The 12,189-nt window shown below is 35.6% G+C and overlaps 1 protein-coding gene and 1 pseudogene across 1 annotated transcript; one reads left to right on the top strand and one right to left on the bottom strand.

Moving 5' to 3' along the window:
- Positions 1 to 280: 280 nt before the first annotated feature.
- Positions 281 to 8,216, bottom strand: LOC112188116 (annotated as a pseudogene).
- A 679-nt stretch (positions 8,217 to 8,895) lies between these two features.
- Positions 8,896 to 10,507, top strand: LOC112188102 (L10-interacting MYB domain-containing protein-like). Its single transcript, XM_024327126.1, has 2 exons — positions 8,896 to 9,246; positions 9,908 to 10,507. Exons 1-2 carry the CDS (start codon positions 8,896 to 8,898, stop codon positions 10,505 to 10,507), a joined length of 951 nt encoding a protein of 316 aa, XP_024182894.1.
- The last annotated feature ends 1,682 nt before the right edge of the window (positions 10,508 to 12,189 follow it).

Genomic DNA, 12,189 nt, shown 5'->3' with positions numbered 1-12,189 from the left:
GAACAGTTTGAGTCATTAAGGATCCACTAGTTATCAACTGAGGTTAAAAGCTGGCTAATCATGAAAATGTTCACCTGGTCAGTTATTGACCAAGAAAATAATGCTTAACCACTTACATCCAATGGCAGAGAGAATTATTATTAAGTTGAAGTGTTTTGTTTTCCACCCTTGAATGTAAATCTAAGGATTGTTGAGTATAAATTATTTGGTCAGCAACTGACCAGGTGAACACCACTGGGCTAATCATACATAAATAAACAAATAAAAACAAGGTAAAACATCAAGGAAGAGTAGAAAAAGCATGTACCTTTACATAAGTTTTGGGAAAGATATTTTTCAGATTATCAAGGCTGCTGTCCCATTTTGATTCAGTTACATAAATGGTAGTATCCTTACGAAATCCAATTTTCCTCAGAAATAAAGCGATCTCTTGCGGATTGTAAAAACTTTTTGTTCCACTTTCATCTCCTTGGCAACCATTCTGCTCCAACATCTCAACCCTCAAGTACACTGCTATAAATTGGCCATCTGTCTTGCGACTTAAAGTTCTCAGGGGCTCAACCGTTGAATCAACTACTTCACTAATTTCTGGTTGCAACTCTAAAGTTCCAAACATTCCTAAACATGCAACGGAATCACTAGCACTCTTTTTTTTTCTGTCTTTCTTCATATCTACTGAGGGAAAGTAAGTTGCCAGCCTTATGTTGCCCTTGGATCGATCTGTAAATTGGTTCCACATGTTCTACAATGTAATCTTCTGTAACTCAAATAGGGACCTTCACAGCAGCAAGATTCCTTGATGATAGTTTACCAGGTCGTTCTTTTGCTACTCTAACAACACCGTCCAGGCTAAGAATAAACTTCTCAACATCATAAATCTCTTCAAAGTTCCTGGAAGAAAATCCAAATAAGTTTAAGACTTCAATGGATATAAAAGACAATCACTTGGTTCATAGTATTGTTCATTCAACTACACTTATCAGTGGCTTGTTTACTACATTACTAACGGCCAAAGACTTACCTAAGCAAGACAAAAGGGTTATTCCTAGTTTAAAACTAGAAATAGTCATAGCAAATCAAGGTTTTAAACTGAGCATTTGCAACTAACCTTTCATCCCCTGGTTTGCTACCTCTAATGTCAGGAACTACAAGAGTTGCCCCAAAATACCTTGCCACCACAACTGCATCATGAGCAATCTAGAGAATACAAAGGAAAAGGTTACTGAGAGAATAATGGATATTTTACAAAGTCAATGGCTAATAGAAAGAAAAAAAAAGTACAACAAAAATTTCTTAATAAACATATACAACATCCATCAAGTAGCAATATGCATTTTGACCGGCATGGACATGTACTATTTAAGTTCTATAAATGTAAAACTGGCCTACAAAGGATGCTAGAGAATCAATTTAAGAAAGAAGATCCTAGGAACGGACTGGCCTCTATTTGTGCGGCGAAATGTTTGAATACTCATATATAGGGAAAATGATCATTTACCCAATTTTAGCTTAAAAATTGCCCACTTACCCAAATACTCTAAGAGATTATTTCCCTAATACCCAATTAAGTATTTTTTTATTCTTTTTTATTTATTTTTGGGACAATTTTGCCCTCTCCTTCTTTGTCACTTAGTGAGAGAAGTCATCGGAGACCTTGCCGAACTCCAGTGACCAATGGTCGGCCGCGGACTCCGGTGACCGTACTCCGGCGACCCGTGACGGGAATCAGGCGACCGGTTACCGAAATCCAGAATCCGGCTACTAGACTGGTGACCGGATTCCGACGTCTGATTTTATTGTCTCTTAATAATACCCCGTAATCATATTATTGCCCCCCAATAATTATATTATTGCCTCCCAATAAAAAAGTTATTGGCCCCCAATAACAAGTTTATTGGGGATCAATAATTAGTGAAAAATGAAGATGTTTTTAATTTTGAAAGCTTTCGGAGGTTTATCCAAATAAATAATTTTATTATTGCCACCCAATAATCTTACTATTGCCCCACTAAACATTTTATTGCCTCTCAATAATCTTATTATTGCCTTCCAATAATCGTATATTCATATTATTGCCAACAAAATCATCTAAAAAAAACAAGATTGACCATGCGCCTGAGAGAACATTGAGTTTTTCCTCCCTGTCCGACGTCACAGACTTGCCTTTCTCACATTTGGAACATAGTTTTTTTTTCTCTTTCCTTCTGGGCTTTTTTCCCTCATTTTACCCAAAAATAAAATAAAAATAACGGCGACGTTGTCATCAACTTTGCCTTAGAGAGAGAGAATGGCATTGGAACCCTGTGAACCTCAACATGATCAGAACCCTTGAACCTCAAGATGATCGTGAACCTCAACCTGATTGGAGCCCTGTGAACCTCAACCCTAAACACTCGAGTCGCTGAACCGAGTTAGGACAGCACGCCGATCAAAGAACTGTTGACCGAAAATTTCCGATCCAGAATTCCAGATCCGTAGACATGGAGAGAGAGAGAGAGAGAGAGAGAGAGAGAGAGAGACAGCGACGGAGATCGGACTAGTTTTTCGATTTGTTTTTGGCGAGGAGCCTAATCTCCATCGCCGCTTGTTTCTGCTCTTCAATCGAACCAGACTCAAGGACGCCGATTTCGAGGCTGACGGTGGTCGCTGAGTCGACTCAGCCGGGAAGGAAGAGAGAGAGAGAGAGAGAGAGAGAGAGAGAGAGAGAGAGAGAGAGAGAGAGAGAGAGAGAGAGAGAGAGTCTGAGACGAGTTGAGAGAAAGAGAGAGAAATTGGTGAGGGGGAGTAGAGAGAGAATAGATCGAAGAGGGGAGGGGAGAGAGAGAGAGAGATGAGTGTAATTTGTTAATTAAAATGAGGGCAATACTGTCAGTATATGTTAAATTAGGTAAATGAGAGTAAAAAACTCTTAGTGGAGTAAGTGGGCAATTTTTAGGTTAAAATTAGATAAGTGGTCAAGGCCCCCCATAGATATCCATTGTAAGGGTCTTTCTAAATGTACCCAGCAAAGTTCTAAGTATACCCAGCAAAAAAATTTCTTTTTATTACCTTCAATTTATGTTAAATTTAACCAACTGATTTGCCCAAAATGCCCTAAAAAACAATGTACCCAGCAAAACAAAACATACTCTACGACTCTACACGTCTTTACCCAAATCTTTATGCTTGTTCATCCCCATCATGCCCTACCCAGATTTCGAGGTTCATGCTATAAAGTGTAAACAATCTGAAGCTAATTACACCAGTTTAGTTGCATCATCTTCTAAAAATTGACCGCTCAAGCCTGAGTCCATCAGAATGAGAAAACCTTTGTCTCGTATCAGGTCAAGTGCCTTCCAAAGGGAAATTAAAAAATATGATTAGGTAAAAGCTTCCAATCATGAAAAGGATTAAATTATGTCCTACTAAAGCAATCAGGAACTGCTGAGAATGAAACCAGCAATAAGGAAAGTACATGGCTTGGGGGAATATGTCGGCCGCTGCTATATATATATATATATATATATATGGAAGTTTTGTTGCTGCAATGCTGCAAGCATTATCCGATCATGGTTTTCATAGTGCTCAGAAGCACAAAACAAATAAATCTCCTGATATCAGTTGGGTAGGGTATGATGAGGATGAACGAGCATAAAAATCTGGGTAGAATGTTTTGTTTTGCTGGGTATATTGTTTTCTAGGGCATTTTGGGGAAATTAGTTGGTTACATTTAACATAAATTAAAGGTAATTAAAAGAAAATATTTTGTTGGGTACACTTAGAACTTTGCTGGGTACATTTAGAAAGACCCTTTTGAGAATTTAAGTTTCGGGACCAGTAGGATTGAATACCCTTAAATAATTTTAACAAACTATAATTGTTTAGAATTCTTATTTAATTAGAAGACCCTATTCGTAGCTCATAAGAAAAAAAAGAAGTGAGAAGAGCCTATAGAAATGCATCATCTAATAGGTAGCTATCAAAAATAAAAATAACAAGTAGGCTAGGTATCATCAAGGTTTTAAGTTTCTCCGAAACTGCAGAAATTTCAGTTGAAATTTCCGTAAATTTGAAGTACCGAAACGAAATTCATATGCTATATCATTTCCGTCAGGAGTTTTCCGAAATTTACCAAAATTTTCTGTACATTTCCGCGAAATTCTAAATTTCCGAAATATCTACACACACAAAATATATTTAAATATTCAAACCGAAATTTTGTCCGAAATTTCTGTTAAATTCGTATTTCACAGTTTTCGACTTTTCGCTGACAAAATATGAAATTTTGAAATTTTTTTTTTTCAATCCTCCTTCATAACACAGAAACTCTCTTTCTATCATGTGTATCATCCACCATATAATTATTAATTAAGAAGGTATGTTGAAGGCTTTACTGTTCTTTTTAGTTTTTACTGGTATTTTCTTAGTGCGTGGCTTTTTGACCACCATGACCATAATGATGTCTTTTAACTTTTTCGTAGGCTTGGAGTTCAGTTTTCTCACAACAAAGTTTGAATTTTTCTAATTATTAGTGAAAGAGGCGTGATGGCCAAGCCTCCCATTGGGTTCCAGCCATAAAAAAAAAAAAGTAAATCACATTCACATTATCAATATACAGAACATTTATAATTACATATAGAATTATAGATAGTGTTTAGCAACTTACTACAGTTTTAGTTAATTACTCGTCGTCTCGTCCATATTAAATATCACAATTCTATTATTTATGTATAATTTTAGAGAGTTTACATTGTAAATAGGTTTATTATAGGTTAGTTTAGTCTATGTAAAAGTTTCATTCAAAAATATCATTTTATACATGCAATTAATGTGATTTCTTTATTTTTAACAGAAATTTCCACCGAAATCGAAACTTTCTCCGAAATTTCTTTAAATTTGAAGTACCGAAATCGAAACCGAAACCGAAATTTGAAACCTTGGGTATCATATTCTTCCACAATCATCAATATATATAGATTCCTATAGCACTCAAACCATAATTGTTCAGAAAACAATGAATATACAACTTTAAAAAAAAATAATAATAATAAAAAAGACATTGTAAAATTGGTACCTTTGTGATTGTTGAAAGAGAGTTTCTATTGAGACCTCTAAATTTGCTCATTTGACCTCTCATACACTTTACACCTCCTTTATGCTTTTAAATACAAATATTTGCTCACTAAACCTCCTTTTGAATTCCTCAAATAACCTTAGTTATATTATTCGCATACAAAAAAATAAAATACTCATTATATCTCTAATTCACTAATTACACCTCTATTCCTTTTTTTTTTTTTTTTTGCATGCAAACCTAAAAAATGCCCAAAATAAATTTCTAAAACTTTAAATCATGAATCAAACGGTCATAACACAGTAATTAATCAAGTAGTCATAAATCAAATGGTTAGACAAGATTCCTATGTTTCTAACCCTTATAAAAAATGAAAGGTTATTCACAAATAAAAATAAAAGGTTACAGAAATTGATATAAATAAATAAAATCCGGAACACAAAAAATAATAATAATAATAATAATAATAATAATAATAATAAATAAATAAATAAATAAATAAACCACCGTCTCCCACCCAAAGCTCATCCTCCAACCAAACCTTGAACGAAGTCTAGTTGATTATAATTCATTGTCTATAATTGTCATTTTACAAGAGGATATATATGTAATTCATTAATTCAAAAGATATAGAGGTCAAATGAGCAAATTTGGAGGTCCCATTAGAAATCTTCTAGTTGAAATTTTATGTTCAACATAATGATTAAGGGTCAAGGGTTGCTGCATTGGGGTGTGGGTTAAGAGAGAGAGAGGGAGGACGAGTTGAAACGACATGAATCAAAATATTACACTCTTTTCCTATGATTTAATTCACCTTGATCCCCAAAATCTCCACCTACTCTAGAATTGTGATTCCATAATTCCTAGCAAAATAAGCCGATAACTTCATTTTCTCTCAAATTTCACACAGATATTCATGTTTTACTCAATTTACACAGAAATTAGTATCGAAAACTTATTGTCACGGAAGTCCGTCCCTCCATAATTCACATAACATAAAAAATTAACTATTTCTAAATAAACTAATTTATAATACGTAGAGAAATCTGTGTGATTATCAATTCACACAGATAACCGTGTGAAAATATTTTAGTTTTTACACAGACATCTGTTACTGTTGATTATTCACACAGATTTCCGTTAATATTGTTATTGTATAAATTATTGTGGGCCTAATTATGCTTATTTCATACGGTTATTCGTTTGTATAAATATTTCACACATATATCTGTGAGTTTTAAATAATCTGTGTGAGTTAAATCAATTGTTATTTTGATAGTAGTGAGGTCATCTCCAGCTGTGGGGGGCTAAAATAGTCCCCCGAAAATTACTATTTATATAAATAGTAAGGGCTATAATTTTGACCATCTCTAATCCTTAGGGCTATAAGTTTAAATGTCATGTTATTTTATTATTTTTCATTATGTTTTTCAAAATATATAGTATTTTACATACTATTATTTCTACTGTTATATAATTTTTTGAATATTTTGTTTTTGTTTTTGTATTTTTTTTTTCAGAAGTACTGTTACATTTTGAAAATGAAAAGAAAAAAAAAACCCAACAAATATATTTTGAAACGGATAGCTGACATTAGTTAGCTGCAAATTTTAATCAAGTTGATCTCTATATTTTATCTCATCTGATTTATTTAGAGCAGCAATGTGGAGCCCACTAAAATATAGCCCGAGGGCTATACAAAGGGCCATATTTAGCCTAGCCCTTGGCCCTATAGCCCCTCAAATGGCTTTTTTGGTTTAGCTTAGGCTACGTTTTGGGGTGGGGGGGGTTGCTCCCCTGCTTATAAGCACCTCAGCATCTCGCGTTTGGTAAACCATGCCAGCTTCTCCTCAGCTTTTTCTAGAAGCCAACACTTTTTCTATGGAAAAGCCAAAGCCGCCTCACCCCAGCTTTTAGAAGCAGCAGCTGGCTTTTGTCACTGTAGCGGTGATTACTGTAGTTTAATGAACTTCTGAAAATACCAATTTCTGTCCTCTCTTCGTTTCAGCAATTACACAATGCCATGAAACCTTCTCTTCCATGTTCAATTCGAAGCCTCACGCAGCTCCGCGAACAAGAACGCATAATCTCTCTCCCTGAGTCCCTGATTGCCTTCACCCCACCTCACCTCTCATCCGTGTTCGAAATTGAAGCCTCAATCCTTGATTGCTGGCTGCTTGACAATTTGAAAAAGAGGTATTCTAGGTTGATTTGGGTTTCAATTTCAGTTTCAATTCCAGTTTTTCATCTATTATAGGTTGATTTCAGTTTCAATTCATGTAATTGGGTACTGAATCAATAGGGGTTTAGGTTGATTTGGGACTGTGATTTTGGTTCATTCACAATGATCATGAGAAAAGGGATATGGCTCACTCTGCTTTCTCTACGTTTTTGTTTGGTTACTACGTTTTTGGAACCGTGGAGTGTTTATTTTGGGAAATGTTGCCTTATGGTTTTGGGTACTGATCTCCACATGATGGTTATGAAACAGTTATAGATTGGAATTATGTTTCTCTCTGTGCTGCAAGATTAGATTCAGAATTATAGATTGGAATTTACTCTCTGTTCTCACTCTCTGCAGCAATATTTATATTTAGGCCCAGTTTGGGATTGATTTTGGAGGTGCTTTTGAACCTGCTTATGCTTTTGGGCTAATGCTATGGTGTTTGGTAAAGTGTGTAGAAGCGCCTTTTGGTCCGAATTGATTCTCCTCAAAGCTGAAATTGTGAAGCAGCCTCCTACCAGCTTTGGAAAACTGCTTCATGGAAACACGGAGTGAACATGATTCATTTAATGAAATTTTACTCTTTTTTCCAATTATGTCCTCATCTTTTAACCTTGACCCAGATAGGGTTTTATTATTCTCAGCTTCTCTCTTCCAGTCTTCCCAGCCTCCTCTACCGTCAAAACTCAAAACACCTTCTTCCCATCGATCGATCTCTCCTGTGTCATCAAAACCCGATTCCGTCGCTCCTCCGCCACACGCCCCAAACCCAAAGCATTCCCGGACCTTCTTCAACCTCCTTTCGTACTTGGTAAGCTCCTCATCAGAACCACTCTCCACATCTTCCTTCTTTTTCCTTCTTTTTCTCGGATCTGTTCTAGTCATACAATCCGGCGAAAACCCCACTGACATGAGCTGTGGAGGGAACCGAGTAACCATTAATTTCGCCTAATCACATCTTCGCAAGCCTACGAAGAACCACTGTATCACCGCCTCTCTCTCTCTCTCTCTCTCAAACCCAGCAGCAAATTGAGTCGAAAGTTTGTGTCTTCCGCGAATCAAACTCACTGTAAGTCCTCTCCTTCTCCATCTTTCCCCAAATTTACAATATATTGCTGTTGCAAGCTTCGATTCACTGCGCTTGTTATTGTTTGTCTCCTCTAAAGTTCTTAATTTTCCCCATATACGTCACCTACAGATCAAGTAGCAACAGATCGAAACAACTAGTTTGTTATTGTTTGGTCAATTTGTGGTATTTTGGGTACCAAATTTCCACACACAGAGACGGGATAAGTAAGATTCTGACACTTTTCAATTCAATTCCAGTCCCTCCAATTATTTCACCTTCTGATTTCATTTATTTGATTATGATGCTACCTGGGTTTTTTTTTTTTGGCTACTGGTTCTTTTATATGTATATATTTCAACCTTTGCATACTAGTGTGAAATTGATATATTCTGGTCCCTAGCTCTTTATTGAATCCTATGGTTTTAAACAAAGCATATATCTAGCTCTTTATGGTGGTCAGCAGCTTTGTTTTGTGAGGATCGTGTTGGGTGTTGGATATGGTAGTTTATAACTATCGTTTGTTTACTACTAAGCATCTGTTATCTTTAGATGGGAAAGAAGAAATCCACCAGTACTGAAAATGAGGGATCTCGAAAACAAAAGGCCACATGGCCGGATGAGGTAGTAGCTATATTTTGTGATATAGCTGCTAAGGAAGTGGCCAAGGGAAACAGACCTGGTACACATTTTGATAAAAAGGGATGGTCAAATGTTATCATGGCCTTTAAGGAGTTAACTGGAAGGGATTATGATAAAAGTCAACTAAAAAATAAGTGGGATTCACTTAAAAATGATTGGAAATTGTGGAGTTCACTTTTGCATAAGGAAACTGGTATTGGATGGGATCCGGCTAGAAAAACTGTCGATGCACCTGCTGAATGGTGGGAATCCAAATTTCAGGTGTGTATTTTTCCTTCTCTGCTTGTGGTACGTAGTAATTTTGTTTTTTTTTTTTTTTTAATTTCTGTTTTTCTATTGAATTTTAAGTACATCAAGCTTCAATGTAGAAGGTACATAAATAAGTGACGAGTAGGAAGGCTATGTTTCTTGGGTTTGTCACTAAAAACCATAAACATGTCAATGCACTTTTGTTGGTTTATTTTTTTGTTTCCTGAAAATATGGAGCTGCTTGTGTATAAAAATTAAGCATGGCCTGTTCTCTGTGATGCTAAGGTTTGCGACTTGGTAGTTCATAATTGATGCTAAGGTTCTCTGTTATCTGTGTATCTAAATTAAGGTTTGTGCTTTTTAATTCATTAAAGGCAAGTGTTTGATAATGGCCAGGTTTGTTTCCTAAAGGTAACAGTTTGTAAATTTAGTTTGTAAATTGATGCCATTCCTAAGGTTTGTTTCCCTATAGGTTTACATTATAGTTTGTAAATTGATGCCATTGCTGAAATGCTAGCTTAATCCATGTCTCTTAAAGCATCTGATCATATGCTCCTATTATTCATTTTAGTTTGTACAATTAGTTTTGTCTCCCACTTTCATCAGTGGCTTGTAGTTTTTGTGATCAATATTATCATAAGTAACAATTATCTCTTATCTTCTTCTTTTGTAGATCAATCCAGAGTATCGCAAGTTTCGGGAGGTGGGAATTAGTCCTGAAATGATGGCTGTTTATGACAACATGTTCAGGGGTAGCACAGCTCTAGGTCATTTTGTCATGATTCCCTCAGCTACTATAGATATTGAAGAGGTTGTGGAGGATTCAGAGCATAATTTAATTTCTGGAGATGATGAAGAGGATTCTGACCAAGATAATGAACGTAGAGGCAAAAAGAGAACAAATTTGGAGCACCAAATAGAGGCTGATAAACAAAAAAAAGGAAAAGGAGTTATGGGAGGGCCAAAGGGAAAGACTAAAAAGGTGGGACGTGCGGCGAAATTGTCTAAACAAATCGATCGTCTTGTTGATGTAGTCGAGAGTAGGAGTACAGCTACATCTGTACGTGATAATGGTACCTCACAAGGAACTAGTGTTAAAGAGGTGATGAGAGTTGTTGCAACATTACCAGGAGCAGAAACCGGTACGAAGCTATGGTGGTTTGCAACGGAGTTGTTATGCTCTCAGGAGAAGCGAGAGATGTTTTTTATTATGACAGATGCTGATCTCAAGCTCCAGTTTCTGATTCTTAATCAGAAAAAAGTTGAAAATTAAGTAGGCTAATCCTACTTTGTAACATGATGCATGTTGCTTGTCGTTTAGACCTAAGCTGAGCTCTTTTCTATTTTTGTGATTTTCCGGGTTTGAAAGATTGATTGTTATTCATTGTTAATGCTATATTATTTTACTAAGTTGAAATTGAATTTGATGCATCTTTTTATTAAAACTGATGGTTGTTTGGTTCTTTGAAGTTTCCTTTTATTTGAATGATTGAAGAGGTTTAGGGAATCTGCTGCACCAAAACCTATCTTTCTATTTTGTATCTTGTTTAATTAATTAGTAAAAAGCTTGCTGTTTAGTTTTTATCTTGCTACTCAAGTACATATACATGCTTGTCTTCCTACAGAGATGTTTTATATTTTGAATTTGATGAACAAATAAACATTGGCAGTTTGTTTTGTGAAGTATGGATGCGTCTGGAGATGAGGAGGAGATAGATCAAATTATATGTCTATGTGGTCGTCTTATTCAAGTCTATCTTGAAAAGTACATTCAGAAAACTCCATGTATAACAAGCTCTCAAACAGGTTACATTTGGTTAATGGAAGTGTTAGAAGGCAATGAAAGTAGATGTTATAATCAATTTAGGATGGATAAACAAGTCTTCATGATGCTTGTAAATGATTTGGAAAAGATAATGAAGGGTTCAAGAAACATGAGTATCGTTGAAATGTTGGCTATGTTTCTTTATATTTTGGGACAAGGTCAGACTAATAGGAGTACACAAGAACGTTTTCAACGTTCTGGTGAGACGGTTAGTAGGTATTTTGATATAATGTTAGAGATTTTCTATAATATGGCAAAAGTGCTTATAAATCCAAGGGATCCAGAATTTAGGAGCATTCCACAAGAAATTCTCACTGATTCAAGATACATGCCTCATTTTAAGGTATGTATAATGTACTACCCTTTTAAAGATGTTATCCTTATATAAATGCTTCCTAATTTGGTAGAAAACCATTTTTTTTTATTCAAGTCTATTATACTAATTTGTAGGATTGCATTGGTGCTATCGATGGTGTTCATGTTCAAGCTTCGATATCTCCATGTGATCAGGTGCCATATATTGAAAGAAAAGGGATACCTACCCAAAATGTATTGGCTATATGCAACTTCGACATGCAATTCACATTTGCATGTGCAGGGTGGGAAGACACCGCCCATGATAGTAGAGTATTCTTATCAGCTCTACGCAATCCTCAATCGAATTTTCCTAAACCCCCAAATGGTATTTTTTTTCCGAGAATTACACAAATAATAACTTATAATCTTTTATTTTACCGAGATCAATAATTCCTTATAATTTATAATTTCAGGAAAATACTATGTGGTGGATGCCGGATATCCACAAATGAAGGGTTATTTAGGACCATATAAAGATGAGCAGTACCACCTTCCACATTTCCGTAGAGGTGATGAGCCTACCGGTCATAAAGAAATATTCAGTCATGCACATTCTTCACTTAGAGGTGTTATTGAGCGCACTTTTGGGGTATGGAAGAAGAAATGGAGTATTTTACGTGATATGCCTCACTTTCCTTATGAAAAACAAGTTAAGATAGTTATTTCTACTATGGCTCTTCATAACTACATACGCAGATATGCTCAACGAGATATTGATTTTGATGAAAGTGGAAATTACTCAATTGAAGAGACTAGTGAAGAGATGGAGGATA

This window comes from Rosa chinensis, chromosome 2 (genome assembly GCF_002994745.2).
Source record: "Rosa chinensis cultivar Old Blush chromosome 2, RchiOBHm-V2, whole genome shotgun sequence".
Lineage (NCBI taxonomy): Eukaryota > Viridiplantae > Streptophyta > Magnoliopsida > Rosales > Rosaceae > Rosa > Rosa chinensis.
The sequence above is the reverse complement of the archived record's forward strand: the minus strand, read 5'-3'. Positions and strand labels throughout refer to the sequence as shown.